Source organism: Doryrhamphus excisus, linkage group LG7 (genome assembly GCF_037039965.1).
Source record: "Doryrhamphus excisus strain RoL-2023G ecotype Guam linkage group LG7, RoL_Dexc_Guam_v1.1, whole genome shotgun sequence".
Classification (NCBI taxonomy): Eukaryota; Metazoa; Chordata; class Actinopteri; order Syngnathiformes; family Syngnathidae; genus Doryrhamphus; species Doryrhamphus excisus.
The window spans coordinates 11,431,505-11,457,045 of NC_136363.1; the positions used below are offsets into that span (position 1 = coordinate 11,431,505).

Here is a 25,541-nt window from a genome sequence, read left to right on the forward strand (position 1 = left end):
TTCATATAATCATAAATGAAAATGATTAAATGAAATAAGATACCTTCTGGTCAGCGTAAGGTGATTGAGTCATGTGATTCCGTGCACCCAATCAGTGTATCAATACCCGATCACATGACTACCAAGACCCAATGAAATAGCTAACAGGAAGCGGAACACACACGGGAAACACTTGCTGCACACAAAGATATTCTCACGCAATAATTAGTTTCTAATACGACTGATTTGAATGCATTGTAGGCACCAACCACCGCTACCGTGACTGGGATCACTACATAGGAGTATTTCATTCATGTACATGTATCGAACAGAACTGGTAAGTGATGCTAATACTAGCTTCACTTAGCTCAGCCCTCCGGTTTCATTAAAGTGTATGGGCGGGTTAGTTCGAACAGCAAAAACAAAGTCAATGAAATAAACATTCATTGTTGTTTCATGTTGGCAGACTGTAGAATTGTTGCAATTATGTGAAATGTTGAATTGGATTGATTTTATTTTATCTCTACTTGTGAAAGAGTTGTGGATGAATGCACTTTACTGTTGTATAGATGTTATATGGGATTATTGGATTAATAATATAGTACAATATTAAGGCATTGGACTCCACATTGAATGGACTCAATGGACTAATTAACTGTGGAAAAAAAATACTGGGAATCTTAAACACTTTTTGTATATTCCTGTAAATACACACTGAATGGCCATTCAAGCACTTACAACCGTGAGCACGTAAACATCAAATACTATCTATACTAATATATAGTATAATAATAGTACTATATATACTATATACAGTATATATACTATATAGTATTATATATAGTATAATACTATATCAAAAACAGTCAAAAAACAAAAACAACTATATATTTTGGATTTTTTGTATCAATTGTTTTGGGTTTGTGTATATACATGTAAATATTCAATATACAGCATTAGCAAAACAGTGTTGGTGTTTCATATTCTTCAACATGTTGATTTGTCATGTGCCAAATGTAATGTCATTCACTCCAAAGCTACATGCTAATGTGAGTCCATCTGAGCTGTGAATGAGTGTGTAATCCTTTGCCAGGTTTGCCCTGACTGCAGTGGACATCAAGCTGTAATTAGGACTCCTCCCCCAGCTCCTGCTTCCTTCCTCACACGTTTCCAAGTGCAAACTGCAAACCCCACAAGCAAAAGGTAGTCTCTGTTCGTTTGTCAACATGTACAGACACTGGTAGGAATTGTGTGAACAGGATTTATTTCTTTGTGTGTTCTCAGGAAGCCGTTCCAACGTCGCTTGTATGGAAATGTTTTGATGGAAGATAAATCACTACAATACACAGGTGGCAGTTTACCCAACGCTATTGACATTGGGCTGGGCTCGGCACAAACAGTGGTCTTTTGTATGCGTCCTTCTCATCACGGCTTGTTGTGCAGTAGTCATGCACCAGAAATGGATTAAATATATAACACACACAGTCACATTCATACCTGTGGTACCTGTGGTACCGAAAAACCTATGCATGCAAACTCCATACAGAGATACCCGAGCGGAGAATCAAACCCAGATTTCCCAATCTCCTGACTGTGTGGCCTCCATGCTAACCACTCGGCCACTGCAGTATTTTGATATTAATTTACAACAAACTAAATACTTCAATAGCTAATTTCACTTGATAATATTTTTATTTATGGTGCAATAATGGAGAAAAATAATTTACATTAAACAAAAAAGAGCATGGTTAATTAAATGAAAAATACAATAAATTGTGATTTGTCAAAATGTATTCATGATATTAATTATAATATACAGTATATTAAAATATAAATGTGTATTTGCAAGTATTTAATCCCATGTTTTTCTTTAACTGGTCTGTCATAAAATCTAAGAGAAGTAGAGAAAGTTATTATGAAAGAAAGCTGAGATGCAACCTGTTTATTTTCTTTAAATCTAAAAATCTAAAAATGTCTTTGCGTTTGTACATGGGTTTTATATTGTCCAAACCTTGATGTTTCAGTTTGTGGCCCTCGGTGGAAAAAGTGTGACCCCTGATCTGCCCTGTGGTATGATGCAATAAAGTTGTGAAGAATGCGTCCATGTTTGCAGGTAAATGAGTTAAAGCGGGCCAGCTGCCATGTGACAAGTGTTATCAAAGTAAACGCTATCCTATTTGCAGGTCAGACACAGAATTAGCCGCCGAGGAGACACTTGGCCACGTCACATGCTCCGGGCAGGCGGCGGTGCTGCAATATGGACCCTTAAGATTGACCAAAGAGCAAAGAGAGGCCGACATGGGGTCTTTTTGGAAGAAGATAAGCCAGGCGGCCCAGGGTAGAATGCTGTGGTTTGGCAGAGCTCACAGCAAATGTTTGCAGGACGGAGCAGCCGCCAACGTCCGGGAGGTTCGTTTTGATTCATTTACTACATGTCAGTTGCTTTTTAATGCAGGTTATTCATTTATTGGACAAGGAGCCATATTTGGTTACTATCGGGCAGTAGGACCATGTGATTCATCCCAGCCAATCAGGCAAAGATTGTCAATTGTACCAATATGACATAAAATACATTTGAATATAATAACAAATACATACAACATAAGGTGGCCAGAAAAATTTCTAAATTTGTTCTCAATCAGAAATCACTCCACCCTCTTTATTGCTCTCTGGTTCTACCATATCTTACTTATTGTGTGGAAATATGGGCTAATAACTATAAAAGCAATCTTCACTCACTAAATCTACTGCAAAAAAGGTCAGTAAGGATAATTCATAATGACAGAAAACAGAAAACATACTAACTCCTTATTTCTAACATCACAAATACTTCAACTTGCTGATATAGTTCATCTTCAAACAGCTAAAATAATGCATAAGGCTAAAAATAACCAATTAGCTAAAAACGTCATCCAAAACTTCTCTACGAGAGAGTAGAAATATGATCTCAGGGAAGAACTACATTTGAAACACTTATATGCTAGGACTACGTTAAAAAGCCATAGCATTTCAGTATGTGGAATCAAACTATGGAATGGATTGACTAAGGACCTCAAACAATGCACAACGATGAGCCAATTCAAGAAACAATACAAGCAGTTGATGTTTGCTAAATACAAGGATGAAGAGTCTTGAACCAGTCATGATGTGCTATATATATCACTATATTGACACTTACTATGGTACCCATTATGTAATTGGATGCTCATATCACATCCTACTTCGGTATGAGGTGCATTAAAAAACAAAAAAAAACCTTAAACTGTATTATGGAAAGCAGGAAGTGAACAAATGTAACAGTTACTGATTGTAAAAGTACCAGATGGAGGGGTAGGATTTAATAGGCTTTTCTTCTTCCTACTCCTTTTGGACATGTGGAACTGGGAACTGATTATGGGATGCAATCAATTGTAATCTGATGCATGTTCAAATGAAATAAAACCATTACCATTACCATTACAAATTGCATTATTTTAAAATCATACAACATTACATCTATTTTAAGAGCGATCCATAAATAGTTAAAATCTTTACAACGAGTAAGGCGTGGAGCAAATCCCAAATTCAATTGCTGCATAGTCTTACGTTATGTAACAGTTGCAATTCAAACAACATTAGAAAAGATTCTAAACACAAAGGCTACGTGGACTTAACTGGGTTTATTTGTGTGCTTGGCAGAGCAAGCTTATACTGTTTGTGTTCATATGAGTGGAGGCTTGCAAGCGGGAACACCCTGCAGGGTTCAACTTGCACCTGGCGGACTCACTTCACGCATTCATCACGTCATCCAAGACTCACCTTACCCTTTTTTTTTTTTCTTAGTGGAGCCAATCGTCTCATTTAATAACTTGTGTGTCTCGACGTGTGCCGCTTGTCTCTTTCACACACCAAGGAGACGACGACGACGACGACGATGACCGGTGGCGGGATGCAGACCGTGGTCAACGGAGAGTGGGACAACCTCAGGACCACCACGGTGAGTCACAACGCTAAGCTAATGTAGCTACCTAGGCTAACTTCACTAGCTTATTCACTAAGCATAATGGCGTTACTTTAGCAGCATGTAAGTTCGGTTATTTGTTTTTATTGCTGCTGGGAAACTTCAAACTTAACTGGCCATTTTTTGTGGATTTTTCACATATTTTTCAAGGCACACGCTATATAGACAAGGTTATATACACTACCGCTCAAACGTTTGGGATCACTTGGAAATGCCAGTCTGATATATATGGTATATATATATGTGTGTGTGTATGTATATATATATATATATATATATATATATATATATATATATATATATATATATGGCTTTTTCTTGGCAGTCCAGCATCCTGAAGTCATGCTTCACTGTTGATACTATTTAGTAGGGATCGATATGGTTTTTTTGGGGCCGATACCGATTTTTTCCCGTCACCCTCAACCGATGGCCGATTTTGCTTGGGTCGATATTTGTGGCCGATACTGCTTTTGATCCCTCAATTTACATGAAAAATTACCATGATAACAAATATTACAGGTCTCATGTTTAAACAAATATTTATTGAAATGTAAACACTGAACACAGAAGGATTCAGCTTTGTTAAACGGCATTATCAACTTTAAAAGGAATAAATATTCAACCATGTGCAAAACATTTCTGTCGTAGTTTAAATTTATCTAGCATTGATGTGATGACTGCTCCTCCACAGCGGGACGCACCCCCCCCCCCACCCGCCTCCACACACACCAACACATCACACTGACACAAATTTAGTACGATATATAAAACATTTCTCTCATCATTAAAGTTCGTGTTGTGCACGATAAAGACCTCTCATAAGCAGACACGGCTGCTCCAATTCCTTCTGTGTGTGTGTGTGTGTGCGTGTGTGTGTGTGCGTCCTCGGACAGAGCGCACACACATAACACGACACGCATTTAAAGTTGCATAGTTGTTCATTCTTGTTCTGCTCAACTACTGAGAGTGCAACACAAAGGATGCCTGACTGTAAATCATGCGGTGGAAAAATACATCGGCGAACCCATGCGCGTATGGTCGATACCGATACAAGGAAAAAACAGCCCGATATATCAGCCGGCCGATGTATCGGTCGATCCTTACTATTTAGTGCAGCTGCCAGGTGACGACCTGTTAGGTGTCTTTGTCTTAAACTACACATTCTCAGATATTTGTCTTCTTGCACAGTTGTGCATCGTTTTTGTGTCCTTGTTAGACCCAGTTTGTGCTGCTCTCTGAAGGCAGTAGTTAACAGCATGGTAAGAGATTTTAAGTTTGTTGAAGTTGTTGATAGTAGGCCTCTGTGCAAAAATGTAGATCCTTCTTTGAAAATCATCTGATTAATTTAAATTGTTTGTGAAATGGATAAAAATGTTTGAGACATGCGTGAAAATGTGTTTTTCTCTGGAAAACAAAGAAATTTGCAAGTGATCCCAAACTTTCGAGCAGTAGTGTATATATACCGGCTCGGTACTAGCCAGCGAGAGACTACCAGGGGAAGGAAGGTTAGAGATTCCACACAATCACTGTTGTCGTGTCCCTGGGACAGACGACCCCAGGGCAGCTGTGTCTACTGATATAGGTCACCACCACCAGTGCGTGACTGAGGAGTGAATCTCATCCATTATTATGTGAAATTAATGCACCGAGGCACTTCAAAGTTCCGGTAATTCTTAGAATTAGGATTACATGTTACTACATGCTCACAGTATGAATGTCAAACCGTAAAACCATAAAACCTCGCCGGAGGTGTTTTAATAGCAGGCTTTCTAGGCATTACATGAAGTACTGAGCTGTCTCTTTTCAACCATTTCTCTTCACCGTGTCTCATAAGGACTGTGGATGATGGGCAGTTTTCCTTGAAGCGTTAAAGCACCTGTTCAAGATAACTCTCGTTTTCTCCACTTTCTGACAATTTATTATACCCTGAAGCCTTGTTTTTATGACTGCAGACATACTTGACATGTTTTGCAAGTCTTTTCGAACTCAACTAGTGTGTGTGTGTGTGTGGCCACGCATTTTCAGCGTGTCACCAGAAGAGAGTCGAGGCACGTTGGATGGAAATCTCAAACATCCTGAAGACGTCTTGTGTAATTATTAGTAACGGTGGTTGATAGAAGTTGCTTTTTGTGCTTATTTTCTGTAGCACGCTTAGTTAGCACTGTGCGTCATCATCATGAATGAAAAGATGATGCGTCCTGGGCAGGAAGTGCCCCTGTCGAGCCCAGACAAAGCCGGTCATGTCTCTGCGAGGATAAAACATTAGCGGCAAAACCCCTCCCTTTTTTTGCTGGCATGAGTGTTGAACTTCTCGGCGTCTCACTCCATGTTGTCATTGATCTTTGGCCGCTATTGCGTATCGCCCTTTGCATTCCAAGTCACATTTTGGACTCATAACATTTAACACCCGTGGCAGTCGACATGTCGTCGAAGTGAGCGGATACATTTGTTCCAGACTCAAATAATAATAAATGATATAATCACAAATAACGATACAATTATTTCACTTGTTTCCATATTTTGTGGACTTTATTGCAGTGAAACACCCTTACTCTTTGGCAAGTGATGGCACAGATGGCACAACTACATTGGCCAAAAGAAAAGCCAAAGAAAAAGCAGAACATTAGCTAAAGTTTCTCAACAATTGCCGATGACTCGCGGGATGTATGATGGCCGCTTTTGTCTGTTTTCTTTCGTACTAACTTGAACACTTTATGACAATGACATCTAATTAGGCTTCATGAAATGTCCTTTTCCATCACCACCAGTGGCGTCATTAGGCCTATTTTTTGGGGGGGGGGGGCTCAGCTTAAGCCCCCCTAAATAATATTATTTAATAATTATTGATTTTTTTTTTTTACAAAAAAATCTCTGACAAATTTCATATAATAGGGCAAACGCAGGCTAATAAGCAAGCCAATAAGCAGGCTAATACAAGCCTAGTAATAATCAGAAGAAGAATAATGATGATAGTAATAAAAATAGGCTAATTAATAATATAATAATGATTATTATGGACAGAATGGTTGCAGAGCTTGAGCAGCGGTTTAGCAGTGTAGATTGTGTGTACTTGTGTAAATTTAATGGTGGCCTAAAACAATTGAGTATCTCTGCTAAATCTGTCCAAAAGTGGGAAAGTTATATCCCGCTTCTTGTTCCTTATTTGTTTTTTGGATTTTTTTTTTGATATCTACTACATTCATTCATATCCTGTGCATCTCCAGGCGGCTAAACTCTCCCTGTCCTCAGAACCTAGTGATGCCCCTGATCAACACTACTATACAAATCCTGCCCGCGTGTGTTTACACTGCAGGTGTGTCTTATATAAAGGCGCTTCATTAATCTAGCTTATGTAACACACACAACACATTCTTGACCCAACATATCCAATTCCCACACATACACTCTTGCCTGCCGCTTAGTGAGTTTCAAAGCATTGCAGATTTGCCCAAATGTGTGCTTTAATATTAACATTAATATTAACACGTGACTTTACCAGGGAGAATGACAGTGCAAGAATAATATACATGTTTTTTTATGTGTTGACTAGTGTGGTCCTGCAGGGGAGGCTGGCAGCTAAATGCCTTTATGCACTGTGTGTGTGTGTGTGACTGTGGAGGAACAATCTCGAGACAAAAGGGTTGGGCAGCTGGTAGCCTCACCCTTCCATGTAAGGAAGCAAGGCTTCCCACGCTCTGACTGAAACACTTGGACACTGTCTGGATCGTATAGCTCACTCGTCTACATCAGGACTCTGACATCTCCTGAGGTACGGTAAATATTTGACATTGACTTAGTTATAGTCCTTATATAAGTTTTATGTTCGGCATGTTGCTTTTGCCCATGAAATGATCCTCATCGGCCTTAAATGTGAATGCAGAGATGCTGTCATTCATCTGAAATGGCATCATAGCCTAGCATAACAGTCCCTATATAGCATGCAGTGATGCCCCCAGTGGGATTTACGCATGATGGGATTGTCAGGGAGTCATTGCTTCTTTTGCCTATTAGCTTTTCTGTCATCTTTTTTTTCATAAAAGTGCATTATTTTGTACACACATTTGAATTACTCTCTTGGTAATAATGTACACTACCAAGACAGGGAAGAAAATAATGTTTTGATGCTTCATTTTCAGCAATATACTAGCAATATAGCAATATAATATAGCATCAAAAACATTAGCATTAGCTTGTTTATTAGCATTCAGCAGTAAAATGACTGCTTAAATTAGCTACTAATTAGCTATTAGGTAATGCTTCATGATACATGTTTCATTTTTTTTTTCATTTTTCATTTTTTTGTCACTGTTGACGCGAACAGCTGTAGCATTGGCTTAATTATTAGCATTTAGCAGTGAAATGCACTCGCCACTGAAAGATGGATAGACCTGACACGTTAGCGTGAAACCTGTTGGAAGAGGCTCCGATGTTGTCACGAATGTTGATCTACTGTCTGCCAACCTTCGTCACATTCGTAGCGGCCGTGTCAAAAGCGACACTTCCCTCCCAGCTTGTTGGGGTTATTTTTAGCTTTCAGGTCGTGACGTCCTCACCAAAGAAAAACGGTTTCAGCTGAATAAATCCTCTTTTTCCCGCCGATATCCTCAGGATTCCTGATTTTGTTCATTTTAGCAGCTTTCACTCGCGTCATCTCACCTGTTTTTTCCACTTTCACTGACACATTTATGTAGTAGCCACCTTGGTTGGTAAATGAATAAATAATAATAAGTATTATAAGTATTATTTTATGTATTTATTCTTTTAAATACTTAGATAAATAATGATTAGTTTTATTATAATTATATATATATATATATGTGTGTGTGTGGGTGTGTGTGCGTGTATATGGCCATATGGATATACGGGGGGGGGCTCTGCGGGGGTCTGGCGCAGGGCATTCCATCTATACCGCCCGGTCCTCCATGGGGCAGTGTGCCCGGGCCTCTCCTGTCCTGGCCGGGGCGGTCCTATGTCGGTGGTCAGGCCTGGGGTTACCTGGGGCGGGCCGGGTTCTGCTTCCTGGGGGTGTGTGGGGGGCGGGGGGCGGTGCCTCCGGCCGTGGACGGGCTCCCTTCCGGCTGGCGGGGGCACCCCTGTGCCCACGGGTGTGTGGCCTTCGATGCCCTTCTGCCCTAGTGGGGTATGGTCTCCCGCTGGTCTCGGGGGTGCGGCTCTCCTCCGGCCTGCTGGCGCCCTGTTGCCGGTTGGGATTGCTCCTCTATCTCTTCGGGGAGTTGCTTCGGGGGCGGGTCTTGGGGAGTCGGCCCTGCCTTTGCCCACACCCACGGGGCCGGAGGATCTCTGGCGGTGGGGGCTTGGCCTGGCTGCGCGGGGCGGGGTTTGCTGGGTGGTAGAAGGCAGTCTCTCTCCTTTTGTCATTCTCAGTGACAATTACACATTCACACACTCGCATTCACATACACAACACACCTCCATATGGACACTCACAGCACATGGGTGCTTCTCTATACAATCGACCATTTTATCCCTGATGTTTATATGCTATTGGTATGCTATTATTACAGTAATAATGATGTCAAGCAGTGAGATTTTAATTACTGTAATCGTATGGCTGTAATTCTGTTTACTATCATGGTTCATGTCTTCATTGTTACTATTGCTACTGGTAAGTTGGACTGTTTCATTTCACTGATATCATCTCCATTGTGACCCTTAGCCTTCATTGACATTTAACTGTTCTGTTTGTCACTGTTGTTGTTATGGGAATTCTTGTTGCTGCTGTTTTTGTCTCTCCCTCTACTGGTCCCCCCCCCCCACCCCACCTTTCTCTTTTTCTTTTCTGTTCTTCTTGCTCCGGTCCAGTCGCTCCAAATGGCATAACAAAAACATCAATAACTTCAAATAAAATTTCATGGTACAGGGAAGTTGTAGCCAACACCTTTCCTGACACAGAGCAAATCTGTCTAGCATGTAAGGGCATTTAGATCAACAATACTATCTGCCCCAATGGCTGGACGGGACAAAAAAAAATAATAATAATAATAAGTAAAATTAATTTTAAAAGTTGGTAAATAGCAACTAATGTTTTGGCAAACCTATCTTGACTGCATCAAGTTCCTCCTATCAGGTTGGCTTTGAATGTCAACAGAAGCCAAAACCAAAATGGCCTCCTAGTTGCTGTCATGTTTGGCATGACAGTTTTGGTTGCATTGTCATTTTTTCTGCCAGTATTTCTTACTGGGTCCTTTTATTTTGCTATGCCTGTTTCCTGTTTGGACTGACATACATACTATATTGGATAATATGATTGTAAAAGTCACTATAGGGGGCGGCACGGCGGTCGTGTGGTTAGCGCGCAGACCTCACAGCTAGGAGACCAGGGTTCAATTCCACCCTCGGCCATCACTGTGTGTAGTTTGCATGTTGCCCCATTGCATGCGTGGGTTTTCTCCGGGTACTGCGGTTGCCTCCCACATTCCAAAAACATGCTAGGTTAATTGGCCACTCCAAATTGTCCATAGGTATGAATGTGAGTGCGAATGGTTGTTTGTCTATATGTGCCCTGTGATTTGCTGGCGACCAGTCCAGGGTTTACCCCGCCTCTCGGCCTGAAGACAGCTGGGATAGGCTCCAGCACCCCCCGCGACCCTCGTGAGGAAAAGCGGTAGAAAATGAATGAATGAAGTCGCTATAGGGGTGTTATTTCGTGTTTAGAGGTCTCTAATCATGCTAAAAAAACATTTAGAAGACCGTAAACAGGTTTTGTATGCCATAACTACAGAAGTATTCTATTTATAAGGCAGGAATCCTATTTAGCGGAAATTGACTTATCACGGTCAGGTTTTAACTGTAATAAATGTTTACTCCTCATAACAAACACTCCATATGCAGCAAGCAGGCCCGGCCTATCCACATAATGCGTGTTTACAGTCTGAGCAGAATGCATGCAAAGCCAAAGGCAAAGTAGGCGTGCAGAACATTTTGTTTCTGTGCAAAGCGGGCTCCTCCCAGGGCGTGTCGTCTTCTTCGTCTTCCATCCTCTCTGTGGCCGCACACAAGCCCCGGAGCTCCAAGCTGCCTGTCACCGCCTCGGCGCTGATAGTTTTCACAGATTACACTTACACTCGTATAGCTGTCCATCAAGCACTAAACTATTTAACTCTATTTTTGTATGTGTGGGAACCGGCTGCCACCATTACTTCACTTTCTTTGTGGCTACTGGAGATGAAAAGACCGGAGATTGCGTGCACGGGCATCTCTGTGTGGACTTTGCATGTTCTCCCCGTGCATGCGTGGGTTTTCTCCGGGTACTCCGGTTTCCTCCCACATTCCAAAAACATACTAGGTTAATTGGCGACTCCAAATATTAAGAGAATAACATATATACATACAATAACATATAATATGAGGAAAAATAATGTCATTTTAGTAGCATAAAGTTGAAATATTCAAGAAAAAAAAATGTGTTAAATGTTATTTTGTTATTATATGTGAGAAACAAATAAAGTTGTAATTTTTGGAAAATTAGGTTTGGAAAAAGTTATGAGAATAAAACCAAAATATGGTAATGGTAATGGTTTTATTTCATTTGAACATGCATTACATTTGTTCACTTCCTGCTTTCCCAATACAGTTTAAGTTTATTTTTTTTTTATGTTTTTTTTTTGTCACGTACCTAAAAATGCACCTCGCCTCTCGCCCGAAGACAGCTGGGATAGGCTCCAGCATACCCCCACAACCCTAATGAGGATAAGCAGGGAAGTGGAAATTGGCTGGGTGTAAACAGTGACCGCTGCTTTTTCTTGAAATTCACCATTTAAGATCTAAACCAGAGTCAGGCAACAATGGGAACATATTTTTTTTCTGTGGAGCTAAAGACGCACCTTGATGAAGCAAACACATTTTGACGCTACATTCTCCAATATTCAGTCTGTAGCTGTACAAGACCCACGTTTGTGAAATGGTGTAAATGCAACACCCTCCGTATGTCATTTGTGTTTTACGACTAATTAAGTTGCCCCCCCGCGCTTGTCTTTGCAGCTACATTTCAACTTAACGACGCGTGGTGGCATGCAGAGAATGTGTCACAAAAGGGCGCAATTGAAGGCGTCCCGGCGGGAGTTATTTAGTGCATTGCCATGCAAAGAGTCTCCCTGAGCAGCACGAAACCTCTTGTTTTTCGGAGCTTCTTCCCAGTATGTGACGTGCGCGGAATGATTTAAGACCGAGCCCTCGTACTTTACGGACTGTAAAAACCCTGTAAACATAGCCACATTGTCACACTGCAGCGTCAGCACCTGTGTTTAGTGTTGTGACTCATTATAAGCTTGTTGTTACTACAAATACACATCACTGCAGCACAAACCGAATATTTGTGTGTGTGTGTGGCTTTGGCATGATTACTTCTATGGCAAACGCCCCCAAAATTATCATTAAGGCTGCTAATGATCGCACACACTCAGCTAGGGAAGTATGTGCTGTTCTTAATTAGCGCCCATCCCCTGATAAGCTGGCTCACGTAGTCCGTTGGCCTCAGCTGACCTCTTAACACTGCAATCACACACTCTGTCGGGAAGTGCAGGCCACACAGAGGCCGACTTCTAATGTACAGGGGAATCAGACACGGCCAGACGCCTTACATAACAGGTCCAACGGCGTGTTTTCTTTGCACATATGCGACTTATGTGAAGTCATTCCTGCCATTATGACATTAGTGGGCGTTCCCCTGAAGGATTATGCTTCTTCATTGTCAGTGTGTGTTTTGCTGTGTAAATACCCCGCTTAAATATTTAGTGAGCCACAGGACGTTTAGTTCGAGGATTTTTGTGTCATCTTTTGCCTTTTCATGTGCAAATATCTTCATCCCGTTTTGGGATATTTCCTTTTCCATTTTGAGGTCATCTGCACTTCACTTCAAGACAAAAAGGTGCAGAAATACATGACTTAGATTTTCCTCTTAGGAAATAATGCTCAGTGAAATCATCTGTTCCTGAGTCAAACTGTGACTGCAGTGTCCCGATACTGGACAGGGAGAGAGTTATTTTATGTTTGGCACTGCGTAACTTCTTTTTACACTTAACTGACATCCTTTTATTGCTTTTGGTGTCTTTCCATTTACACTGGTTAACTTCTTTTTACACTTGAGTGGTAGACTTTTATTGCTTTTGGCGTCTTTCCATTTACACTGGTTAACCTCTCGTTACACTCCAGTGGCAGAATGTTACCCCGTTGGCGTCTTTCCATTTACAGTGAAGAAAATAAGTATTTGAACACCCTGCTATTTTGCTATTTCTCCCACTTAGAAATCATGGAGGGGTCTGAAATTTTCATCGTAGGTGCATGTCCACTGTGAGAGAGATAAACTAAAAAGAAAAATCCAGAAATCACAATGCATGATTTTTTAACAATTTATTTGTGTGATACAGCTGCAAATAAGTATTTGAACACCTGAGAAAATGAATGTTAATATTTGGTACAGTAGCCTTTGTTTGCTATTACAGAGGTCAAACGTTTCCTGTAGTTTTTCACCAGGTTTGCACACACTGCAGGAGGGATCTTGGCCCACTCCTCCACACAGATCTTCTCTAGATCAGTCAGGTTTCTGGGCTGTCGCTGAGAAACACGGAGTTTGAGCTCCCTCCAAAGATTTTCGATTGGGTTCAGGTCTGGAGACTGGCTGGGCCATGCTAGAACCTTGATATGCTTCTTACGGAGCCACTCCTTGGTTTTCCTGGCTGTGTGCTTCGGGTCGTTGTCGTGTTGGAAGACCCAGCCACGACCCATCTTCAATGCTCTGACAGAGGGAAGGAGGTTGTTCCCCAAAATCTCACAATACACGGCCCCAGTCATCCTCTCTTTAATGCAGTGCACTCGTCCTGTCCCATGTGCAGAAAAACACCCCCAAAGCATGATGCTACCACCCCCATGCTTCACAGTAGGGATGGTGTTCTTCGGATTGTACTCTTCATTCTTCTTCCTCCAAACACGCTTATTGGAATTATGACCAAAAAGTTCTATTTTGGTCTCATCTGACCATAAAACTTTCTCCCATGACTCCTCTGTATCATCCAAATGGTCATATGCAAACTTAAGACGGGCCTTGACATGTGCTGGTTTAAGCAGGGGAACCTTTCGTGCCATGCATGATTTCACATCATGACGTCTTAGTGTATTACCTACAGTAACCTTGGAAACGGTGGTCCCAGCTCTTTTCAGGTCATTGACCAAGTCCTGTCGTGTAGTTCTGGGCTGATTCCTCACCTTTCTTAGAATCATTGAGACCCCACGAGGTGATATCTTGCATGGGGCTCCACTCCGATTGAGATTGACCGTCATGTTTAGCTTCTTCCATTTTCTAATGATAGCTCCAACAGTGGACCTTTTTTCACCAAGCTGCTTGGTAATTGCTCCGTAGCCCTTTCCAGCCTTGTGGAGGTGTACAATTTTGTCTCTGGTGTCTTTGGACAGCTCTTTGGTCTTCGCCATGTTACAAGTTAAAGTCTTACTGATTGTATGGGGTGGACAGGTGTCTTTATGCAGCTAACGACCTCAAACAGGTGCATCTGATTCAGGATGATACATGGAGTGCAGGTGGACTTCTAATGGGCAGACTAACAGGTCTTTCAGGGTCAGAATTCTAGATGATACACAGGTGTTCAAATACTTATTTGCAGCTGTATCACACAAATAAATTGTTAAAAAATCATGCATTGTGATTTCTGGATTTTTCTTTTTAGTTTATCTCTCTCACAGTGGACATGCACCTACGATGAAAATTTCAGACCCCTCCATGATTTCTAAGTGGGAGAAATAGCAAAATAGCAGGGTGTTCAAATACTTATTTTCTTCACTGTACACTGGTTAACTTCTTTTGACACTCGAGTGACAGACTTTTATTATTTGGGCGTCTTCATTTACAGACCGCACGGTGGACAAGTGGTTGGCATCTAGGCCACACAGTCAGGAGATCGGGTTCAATTCTCCACTTGGGCATCTCTGTGGGGAGTTTGCATGTTCTCGACGTGCATGCGTGGGTTTTGTTTCCTACAACATCCCAAAAACATGCATGTTAGGCGAACTGGTGATGTTTGTGTATATGTGCCCTGCCATTGGCTGGCGACCAGTTCAGGGTGTACCCACCCTCTCACTCCAAGTCAGCTGGGATAGGCTCCAGCATACGCCCCGCAACTTTAGTGAGGATAAGCAGTATAGAAAAAGGATGGATGGGTCTTCATTTGCAGTGTTGAACTTCTTATGCAAAGGAAAAGAAGGTCGCTTCGTTGTGGAGCACAACACATACTACATGTGGCAAAAAGATGGAAAACTGCTGTGTTGGATCGGTGGAAAAGTGTATAAGTAGTATCAGCGACACTATTTATTCTTTATTACTACATTTTTGCTGTTTCATGTTTCAACTTTCCTCTTAAATAATCTTCATAGATTTTCTTCTTATGGTATTATAACTTCATTCCCATAATATAACTTTTCCACCAACCAAATTTTCCAAAAATGACAACTTTATTTAGTATTCTAACTTTAAAACTTTTAATAATTTAAGTCTCTGCTACTAAAATTACATAATCTTTTCCCTCATCATATTGCAAGTTTATTCTCATAAAATTTTGCCGTTTTTTTCTACTAATATTTAGAGTTTATTCTCATAAAATTACAGCAGCTTTTACCATTTCTGATGGGTTTTTTTAATTTCCCCAACTATTTCACCTTGTAATTCTGACTTTATTCCCATAATATCCCATAATATAGGTACGTGACAAAAATAAAACAAAAAAAAAAAAATTAACTATTTTAGGAAAGCAGGAAGTGAACAAATGTAACAGTTACTGATTGTAAAAGTACCAGATGGAGGGGTAGGATTTAATAAGCTTTGCTTCTTCCTACTCCTTTTGGACATGTGGAACTGTGAACTGATTATGGGATGCACTCAATTGTAATCTGATGCATGTTCAAATGAAATAGTACCATTACCATATGTTGGTTTTATTCTCATAACTTTTTGCAAACCTAATTTTCCAAAAATTACAACTTTATTTGTTTCTCACATATAATAACAAAATAACATCATTTTTTTTCTTGAATATTTCAACTTTATGCTACTAAAATGAAAATTTTCCTCATAATATTATATGTTATTATATGTATATATGTTATTCTCTTAATATTTGGACTTTATTCTTGTAAAATGACCATACTGCTAATTTTTCCTGCTATTCAAGGTTTTTCATGCTGGACAAAAGTATTGGGACCCAGCGACATCAACATTCTTTAAGGTTTTGCACGACATGCTAGCGGTTTGTGCAACTTAAGAAGCCAATGTTGTGATTGCGATCCAAATATTTTTGTTGTGTGTTGTTGTAAACACCCTGTGGTCGCCTAGGCGTGGGTGGGCTTCCTCCAGTGACTTGTGACTGCGCTCCAAGTGGAAAGAAATGCGCCCTCATTGTGTGTTGCTAAGCACGGCCGTACAACTGTTAGGCATGCCTAAACCTCAGTGGCGGGAACTTTTATGGCAAAAATGTGTCCTCTCCCTCTCGGCTCCGCCCCTCTGCCTTTTCTCCCGTGGCTTGGCCCTGTTGTGTCTCACAGTGATCTTTGCTTCCACTCATCTGGCCGTCGTCTTGTGATTGCAGGACTCTTGCAGGCGGCATAGACTCGCTCTGCAAGATCACCACAGCAACACCTCGGAGTGGCACGGCAAGGCAAGAAGAAACACACACACACACGTCTTTGTTTGTTTTGGTTTGCTCAGTGTGCATGCTGGTCAACTGCAGGAGAGCAGCGTTGCAGTCGTGTTGCCGCAGAAACCGGACGAGCAGGAAGAAACCCCTGAGGAGGAAAAAGTGGAAGTCATCAAAGTATGTTCGCCGAGTTTTGAAAAATGTGAAGTTGCACGTGGAGCGGCGTGGTTGCTGACGCGGCGGCGTGGTGTCTCGCAGGTGTACCTCGACAACCGTCCCGAGACGACGGAGAGCGTCAGGATGCTGACAGACGAGGTGTCGCAGATCCAGGAGGTCAGTCAGTGCTTGACCGCAGGGTCAACGCTGTTTTGATCGGAGCTACACTTGCCCTCATTTCTAACTGGAAAAACAATTATTCATCATTATAGTGTTATTAGTGTGTGTGTGTGTGTGGGGGTGTGATACTAGCACAAGCTCTGTTAGCCTAATTATATTTGTAATGCTCAAATATAATTAACATTCTTAGCCATGACTTTTTAATGATGTGAATAAATGTGTGAAATTCTACGCCTCTATGAGCATAAAATAGTTTTTCTTATAGAAAATATTACACTTTTGGGTTATTATATGTGAAAACAGACTATTTAGCTTTAGTTTATTTGCCATAAAGTACACTAATCTACATAAAGGTATTTGTATCTGTTAGGTGAGGTACTGTCTGAAGACGCTGAGAGAGCAGATGGCAGCCAGACAAAACAGTAACATGAAGAAGGTAAACACTGTTTTCATCATCCTCACACTTGTATCGTGTAATTTTGACTTTTTATATATTTAAACAGCGCTGTACCGATTTTAAGGACCTGCTTTTACAGTAAAAATGCTTGTCCAGGATCCTCTGTAGAACAGGTGTGCTGTGCCGTTTTAAAGCACCTACTGTAAAAATGTCAGTCAGAGATCCCCTATATGACAGGAGCACACTTATTGCAGAATTCCACTCAAAGATGTTCTATGAAAGGTGGTTTTTAAGGGCCTACTGCAAAGGTGCTAGTCAAAGATCCTCAATTTGACAGGAAGTGTGTACTGTTTGTAAGAACCTGCAGCAAAACCACCAGTCAGAGATACTCCATATACCTTTGGTTGCTAGTAGCGGCCACATGCTTCCACTGTTTTCCACTCACGTGACCAAAGTAACTTTGAATAAATGTGCCAAAATCGGCTTCCATCTTTTTTTCAGTATCCCAGCAATGGCTACAGACTGAACACCCCCAACCACCGAGCAGCTGTCACCAACGGCAACACCATTTACAACCACACGGACGACGCTGACGTAAGCTAATCACCTCTCATCTTTGTCTTCCATTGCGATCCAGGATGCCTTGCAACTCGGACGACTTTCATTCGACTAGCGATGAGAAGACGTCAACACAAACGCATCTTTTTTCTTTTCTTGTCGTTCCATTTATGTCGACATTTTGTACTATCGTCAACTTCCTCATTATCGCTAAGCAACATCAAACAGCAGCACCTCCTGTCAAAGTCAACATGGATGATTTCTTTTTTTCCAAACCAATAGGGATACCTTTGTGCTTCTCAAGACTTGCTATCAGTGGTACTAATGGATGCTGTTATCTGTGTCCTCAGCTGGTGGATGATAATCAGGTGCAGAGCCTACGGGAGGAAACCAAGCGGCTGTATGCTCAAATGAAGGACATGGAGAGCCGGCACCGAGAGGAGAGAGAGAGACTGCAGGTGTGTTGCACATGCACATGCTCTGCATTAATATATTAATATATAACAACAATATGACGTGTCAGCAATGGTGTGAACCAGCATTGGAAATGTTGCGCTTCTTTGTCATACAATCATTAAAGGCGGGGCTACCTTAAAAACAGGTTTACTTCAAATACCTGTCAGGATAATCTCACCTGGGTTTGGCAGCCGGATAACATGATGTGATTCCCCGGCAGATGGACTCTGAAGACCACCGCTTCCGTCTCGCCGCGCAGTCTGAGCGTCTCCGGAAAGCGGAGGAAGAGTCCGATGAGAGAGGGCGTCAGGTGGAGGAGCTGCAGAGGCTGCTGGCGAACATGGAGGCGGAGAGCGGAGACCTGCGGGACAAGATGGCTGCCGGCGAGGCCGAGCTGCTGCAGCTTAAGGCAGACAAGGGAGAAGGAGGGGAGCAGAGGTGAGGCTAGGAATGGATTTCTTTACAGCAGAGGTGTCCAAACTTTGAAAAATCCAAGGATGCGGGAGGTCATTTTGATAGTATGACTCTATTTATACTATAAAAACAAGAACACCCCCGATACACTCGCTAATGAACAGGTGTTTTTTTAGGTGTAATGACCTGGAAAAAGAGGTTGCCGCCCTGAAGGAGAAGATCCATCACCTGGACGACATGTTGAAGAGCCAACAGAGGAAAGTGCGCCACATGATTGAGCAGGTACTCACTCATCACAGCAGTGTTTGCAGCCGCACGGGAAGCCATTATACAGGAAAGGATTATTGATTCCACAGCAGCCAAATGGAACAATGGCGCCATGAATAATCCATGTGCCCCCCCCTCCCCCCACCCCCCCTTCCACAGCTGCAGAACTCTCGCACCGTTCTCCAAGAGAGAGATCGAGTCATCAGGGATCTGGAGGAGAAGGTGGCCTTTCTGGAAGCTGAGGTCAGACAACAGACATCACACCGTGTCCCATATTATACAGTAGTATTATAGAGAACCTTTCATTGGTCTTGCTTGCCCGAGTACTTCGAAGCGAAGCGTGTGTCGAGTAATCAAGTGGGCACTTCCGCGAAGCGTGTACCAAGGCGTGATTCATTGGGGGGAGGGGCCAGAATTGATGACGTCTGAAGCCACGCTGCCCGGCTGTACCCCGTGACGGATTCGGGAAAAGGTTCAGAATTTGCCACGATGTTTGCCCGTCACTCAGCGATATAAACCTCTCTGGCTTAAACATTAAAATGTGGGGTTTTGTGATGAGAGTCAGTCAGTTGAGCGTGTGGATAGTGTTTGTTGATAGTTTGAAGCAGGGGTCTCAAACACGCGGCCCGTGGGCCAAATGTGGCCCGCAGGACACTAGTTTGAGGCCCCCGCCTAGATATGAAAGTTTAATGTTAGTGCGGCCCGCGCAAGTTTGATATGGATGCTGTATGGTATCATGTACCCAGAAAAAATGATTACGTTTGATTAATGTTCATGTTAAAGGTTAAATAACTGTTAATAGTTGGAAGTGCGGAAGTGGTAAGTTTTTGGCTATTTAAGTTTAAAGGAAATAACTTGAAGGCTACCGTTTAGGTCGCTAGCTCTCTAGTTTGCGAGTTAGCATGTGTCTCAAGACCCTGCAGTTGCGCAATACAGTGAAGAAAATAAGTATTTGAACACCCTGCTATTTTGCTATTTCTCCCACTTAGAAATCATGGAGGGGTCTGAAATTTTCATCGTAGGTGCATGTCCACTGTGAGAGAGATAAACTAAAAAGAAAAATCCAGAAATCACAATGCATGATTTTTTAACAATTTATTTGTGTGATACAGCTGCAAATAAGTATTTGAACACCTGTGTATCATCTAGAATTCTGACCCTGAAAGACCTGTTAGTCTGCCCATTAGAAGTCCACCTGCACTCCATGTATCATCCTGAATCAGATGCACCTGTTTGAGGTCGTTAGCTGCATAAAGACACCTGTCCACCCCATACAATCAGTAAGACTTTAACTTGTAACATGGCGAAGACCAAAGAGCTGTCCAAAGACACCAGAGACAAAATTGTACACCTCCACAAGGCTGGAAAGGGCTACGGAGCAATTACCAAGCAGCTTGGTGAAAAAAGGTCCACTGTTGGAGCTATCATTAGAAAATGGAAGAAGCTAAACATGACGGTCAATCTCAATCGGAGTGGAGCCCCATGCAAGATATCACCTCGTGGGGTCTCAATGATTCTAAGAAAGGTGAGGAATCAGCCCAGAACTACACGACAGGACTTGGTCAATGACCTGAAAAGAGCTGGGACCACCGTTTCCAAGGTTACTGTAGGTAATACACTAAGACGTCATGATGTGAAATCATGCATGGCACGAAAGGTTCCCCTGCTTAAACCAGCACATGTCAAGGCCCGTCTTAAGTTTGCATATGACCATTTGGATGATACAGAGGAGTCATGGGAGAAAGTTTTATGGTCAGATGAGACCAAAATAGAACTTTTTGGTCATAATTCCAATAAGCGTGTTTGGAGGAAGAAGAATGAAGAGTACAATCCGAAGAACACCATCCCTACTGTGAAGCATGGGGGTGGTAGCATCATGCTTTGGGGGTGTTTTTCTGCACATGGGACAGGACGAGTGCACTGCATTAAAGAGAGGATGACTGGGGCCGTGTATTGTGAGATTTTGGGGAACAACCTCCTTCCCTCTGTCAGAGCATTGAAGATGGGTCGTGGCTGGGTCTTCCAACACGACAACGACCCGAAGCACACAGCCAGGAAAACCAAGGAGTGGCTCCATAAGAAGCATATCAAGGTTCTAGCATGGCCCAGCCAGTCTCCAGACCTGAACCCAATCGAAAATCTTTGGAGGGAGCTCAAACTCCGTGTTTCTCAGCGACAGCCCAGAAACCTGACTGATCTAGAGAAGATCTGTGTGGAGGAGTGGGCCAAGATCCCTCCTGCAGTGTGTGCAAACCTGGTGAAAAACTACAGGAAACGTTTGACCTCTGTAATAGCAAACAAAGGCTACTGTACCAAATATTAACATTCATTTTCTCAGGTGTTCAAATACTTATTAGCAGCTGTATCACACAAATAAATTGTTAAAAAATCATGCATTGTGATTTCTGGATTTTTCTTTTTAGTTTATCTCTCTCACAGTGGACATGCACCTACGTTGAAAATTTCAGACCCCTCCATGATTTCTAAGTGGGAGAAATAGCAAAATAGCAGGGTGTTCAAATACTTATTTTCTTCACTGTATGTTGTAAATAAAAAGAGTATAAATGTGACTATAGTCGTGTTTTGTCATGTCAACAGGGCTCTAATAATGCTTTGTTCACTTTAATCTGAAAAAATAATTTGTCTACCCACCAACTATTTATTTATTTATTACTGATTGATTTTCTTTATTCTTGATTTGTTTATTTATTTTTCATCTTATTTTGTGTCTAAAAATAAAACGTAAGATATTTGAGAACAGTGGAACAGTGGAGTTTTTCGGAGCCAAAGCAAAGTTTATTCATTTTTCTGTTTTTAATAAATGCGTTTTTTTTTTTTTTTTTGGAAAACGTGACGCGGCCCAGTCTCACCCAGACCCTAGCTCCAGTGGCCCCCAAGTAAATTGAGTTTGAGACCCCTGGTTTGGAGGGTTTGGTTACTACGGTTACATTAGTTTGGAGTCAAAAGAGAGAGAAGAGAGAGAAGATATGGAGCCAGTTAGAAAGAGGAAAATTTCTCCTGTGTGGGAACATTTTGACTTGATCAGTAAGCCAAATCCAACACTATTAAGAGATGGTATGTTTGAATTTCAAAACCTGTATTTTTACTGTTTTTCATTATTGAGAGAAGTCCTTATTGGGATACAATCATAACATTCAGTATTTTATATATATTTTATATATACTGTATATTTTATCTAACACTTTGTAGATTAATCATTTGGTTATACAATTTTGTGGTACATAATCATTTCCAAGAGCCAAAACAGATCAGCATTCAATGCATCACACATGAAGATCCATCCGCCTGTAATTGTATCCTAGGCCAGCAGATGGTTTTGTGTGCACATGAAGTTTCAAGAAATGAATCCATCCATGGTTCGAAGCCTCATGGGGCTTCATCTCGCCATCACTACCGAGTACATATAAAGCAAACCCTCAAAATGCAACATTTCTCCCTCCAGAACAAAGAAATGCATGACCACATGGACTACTTCCTGTCAGGCCATGAGGATCCTCCCCCTCTCAAATGTGCTGAGAACAAGCCAGTGATCATTTACAGGTGCGCTCCATTTCGCCTCCATGTTTGAAGCTTCTCGTGTTCACAGCAAGCTGATCACGTTTCTTCCCTTCCTTCCTTCCTTCCTTCCTTCCTTCCTTCTGCACAGCAAACCTCTCACGCCACCATCACACAGCAACAAGTCCCTCCCCTTCATCAAAGTCATTGAGATCAAGTCCTAAACAGCCAAGGAGTCCAATGTGTAAATATATGTTCAATAAATAGTGTGAATTAGTCTCCTTACGCATGATCTCCTTGGATAATTATTTACTGCAAAAAAAAAAATTGTGAGTGCTTCCGACTGCCTACACGACTGAAATCCTAAAGATTCAGAGGTCGACCCTCCTCAGTGCTTTGCATCTCATTGCTAACAGAGGCCATTCTAGTATAAGCACCTACACAAATAAGTCCTGATGCTCTTTTTAAAAGTAATTTATGTAGAAATATTTATTTAGTTACCTGATTGGTTACCATTCTAATTTGTCCACACTGAATCAAGTTTCTGCTAATGCATATTTAATGAGCGTATATTTGACACCATTACCAGTCTTTTACTATGAACTATGTAGATAGTACACTTCAGTGTGTCCGTTTATTTGTGTGTTGTGTCAAATGAATGAATAAATAAAGTGCATTTAAAAGACAGCCTTTTATTCCAGTCGACGGACGCCTTCAAGCTACCTTGCACTGCCATCTAGTGGACTGAAAGACACATGACATGACGCACAACTTGAATATCAAGTCTTCGAGACCACAGAGAGGTCTTGTCACATAGACTCTATGTCAAAAGATCCTCTATGTCATAGAGGATCTTTTGACTTTTTCTTTTTTTTTTGCGGAAGACCCCTAAAATCAGCAGTGGTCTCCTGTGAGTTTTAGGATCTTTGACAAGAGTTTTGCAGTAGGTCCCTAAGGGCAGCTGAAAGCTCCCTATATAGAGGATCTTTTGCAGCAGGTCCGTTAAAAACAGCAAGCCCAAAAAAACAGCAAGCTCCGGTTATATAAAGGATCTTGGACATGTTTGTGCAGTAGGTCCGTAACAGGAGAATGCTCCGCATACAGACTTGACTCATTGTTGCACTGTAAAAGTCAAGTCAACATAGCATCACAAAGTGCTCTCCAGTGTGTTGTAGTTGTCTTTGAAGCTCTTCAGTTCCAGGAAGTGTTTGGGTCTCTTGCTGCGTGGCCCGGTAGAGGGCAGGTAGGTGACCTGGATGGTGGAAGGGGTGTTCCGGGCCGGGGAGCCTGTCAGGTCTTTGGCTGCTGACTGGTGGTGCTGGTCCAGGCTGGTGCTGCTGGAGTAGGCCTTAACACTAAAAAGAAGGAGGACAATTTTGGTTGATTTCTGGAAGGATGCACAAAATGCAAGATGGCATACACCGTACTTACACGTCAGCTAATTCATTAAGCGCCTGCTGGTATTCAAGAAATTCCGCTTCTCCAAACACCTGAAACAATAACAGTTTAGTGCAGCATACAGTTTTCACACATGCACCCACACTGGTGTACAATACACACCCCAGTGCCATGGCGGGCACTGTCGTAGCCCTCCAGGAGGCGTTCTATCAGTGCGCTTCGGCTGCTCTTGATCAAGGAGTGGGAATTGCGAAGCTCCAGCAACCAATTCCGAAAGTGCCTCCCCGTGAAGGCAGTGGGAGTGCTGCATATGTCCTGCAGTGGAATTCCTGTGAATTAAGAAATAGAGAATCAAGTAGGTGATGAATATGAAAACCAGGCAATGCATCTCTTACCTGAGTCACGAATGGCATCCAGGGCTTTCATTCGATACAGGTAGTTATAGCAACCTTCAAGATGACAATCAAATAATGTTTTATTACAATATTTGCACAAGTCGTGTACACAGGAGGCTGGGTTGATGCTACAAATGTAGCTAAAAGTGTATTTTACTCACTCATTTGTGATCCATGCCTCAGCCTGGCGTCTTCCTCTAAAAGGAGGCGAGGTTCGAACCGGATCTCATGAACTTTGGACAAGCTGGAGTCGATCTCCTCGCGCAAACCCTGTTATTGACAACGTTATCCAGTACATGAGTACAAAGCATGTCAAGCGTGCCTTTCTTACCTTTGGAGCATTGTGGCCAATCGGTGCGTGCGGGCCGCGGCGTGATCTCATTGCAAAACGCATAATTTGCCTTTTAACGAAAATGAACAGCAGCACGAACACCTGTCAACAAAAACACTTACATAAGCAACATTTTCATTAGTGCAGCGACTAAGGTGTATTTGACTCACCAAGCTGCCGTACGCCATCACCAGCACCACGTTAACCCCAGATAAGGATTCCCCCATCTTTACATCAGGTGCTACTAGAGAGCTATTGCTACATTAGCTTGGGTGTTAACATGTTCTTCGAAGCGATAATGGTCTTCAAGCCTTAAGTTGTATAATTATTGAAAACACCACCTTGTAGCTATGTTGTAACAACATATAATTCTGTTGTTTAGATGGACGCACGTTCCGCGAAACTAGCTTGACCTAGCAATGGTTGTGTCTTCTGGGTTTGCTACTCTCTCCATTACCGTAACGATGCCATTGGAAGGGCAGCCAGAAATAAGGAACAGTGCATTGTAATGCTTTGTTTTGCCTATTAAGGGATCCCGTGAAATGAAATACTGTGTATTACGGCGACACTGTTAACTATTGAAGAAAATACACGTATAATTAATACTAACAGTACCTGTGCTAGTAAACCACCACTTCATATTTTTACCCTGCCAACAATTTTTCCTGAATTTTACTTTATTTTTATGTTGTTTTATTACAATGGTGGTTAACACATCTTTGCCTATGTGTTATGACCACTATGCTCAGTGAGCATAGAAATGGATAAGTCAGCACTTTTTCTTTCGAAATTTTGATGACGGGAAATTTGGTGCATGTGGTGATAGAACCCATAGAAC

The 25,541-nt window shown here is 41.9% G+C and overlaps 2 protein-coding genes across 2 annotated transcripts; one reads left to right on the forward strand and one right to left on the reverse strand.

Annotated features, from left to right (window-relative positions):
- Positions 1 to 49: 49 nt before the first annotated feature.
- Positions 50 to 23,262, forward strand: tuft1b (tuftelin 1b). The gene is made up of 17 exons (XM_058046430.2): positions 50 to 316; positions 1,073 to 1,182; positions 1,264 to 1,328; positions 2,004 to 2,092; positions 2,163 to 2,388; positions 3,872 to 3,955; positions 16,588 to 16,656; positions 16,729 to 16,812; positions 16,894 to 16,968; positions 17,342 to 17,407; positions 17,870 to 17,962; positions 18,277 to 18,384; positions 18,603 to 18,820; positions 18,973 to 19,078; positions 19,223 to 19,306; positions 22,527 to 22,624; positions 22,731 to 23,262. Exons 5-17 carry the CDS (start codon positions 2,278 to 2,280, stop codon positions 22,801 to 22,803), a joined length of 1,269 nt encoding a protein of 422 aa, XP_057902413.2. The 5' UTR covers positions 50 to 316; positions 1,073 to 1,182; positions 1,264 to 1,328; positions 2,004 to 2,092; positions 2,163 to 2,277; the 3' UTR covers positions 22,804 to 23,262.
- Positions 23,256 to 25,286, reverse strand: LOC131101374 (protein C1orf43-like). Its single transcript, XM_058046432.2, has 7 exons — positions 24,874 to 25,286; positions 24,704 to 24,805; positions 24,534 to 24,642; positions 24,373 to 24,426; positions 24,140 to 24,306; positions 24,011 to 24,069; positions 23,256 to 23,934 (listed from the first exon to the last, which is right to left on the reverse strand). Exons 1-7 carry the CDS (start codon positions 24,928 to 24,930, stop codon positions 23,727 to 23,729), a joined length of 756 nt encoding a protein of 251 aa, XP_057902415.2. The 5' UTR covers positions 24,931 to 25,286; the 3' UTR covers positions 23,256 to 23,726.
- Positions 25,287 to 25,541: the final 255 nt, after the last annotated feature.

What these genes read in the sequence shown, in the direction of transcription:
- tuft1b (XM_058046430.2), top strand. Translation starts at nt 2,278, where the DNA reads ATGGGGTCTTTTTGGAAGAAGATAAGCCAGGCGGCCCAGGGTAGAATG. An exon ending in CCTCGGAGTGGCACGGCAAG is followed by an intron (nt 16,657 to 16,728) that starts GCAAGAAGAAAC and finishes GGTCAACTGCAG; the next exon opens with GAGAGCAGCGTTGCAGTCGT. An exon ending in ACCACACGGACGACGCTGAC is followed by an intron (nt 17,963 to 18,276) that starts GTAAGCTAATCA and finishes CTGTGTCCTCAG; the next exon opens with CTGGTGGATGATAATCAGGT.
- LOC131101374 (XM_058046432.2), bottom strand. Translation starts at nt 24,930, where the DNA reads ATGGGGGAATCCTTATCTGGGGTTAACGTGGTGCTGGTGATGGCGTAC. An exon ending in TGATGGCGTACGGCAGCTTG is followed by an intron (nt 24,806 to 24,873) that starts GTGAGTCAAATA and finishes TTTTGTTGACAG; the next exon opens with GTGTTCGTGCTGCTGTTCAT. An exon ending in GGATGCCATTCGTGACTCAG is followed by an intron (nt 24,307 to 24,372) that starts GTAAGAGATGCA and finishes CTTAATTCACAG; the next exon opens with GAATTCCACTGCAGGACATA.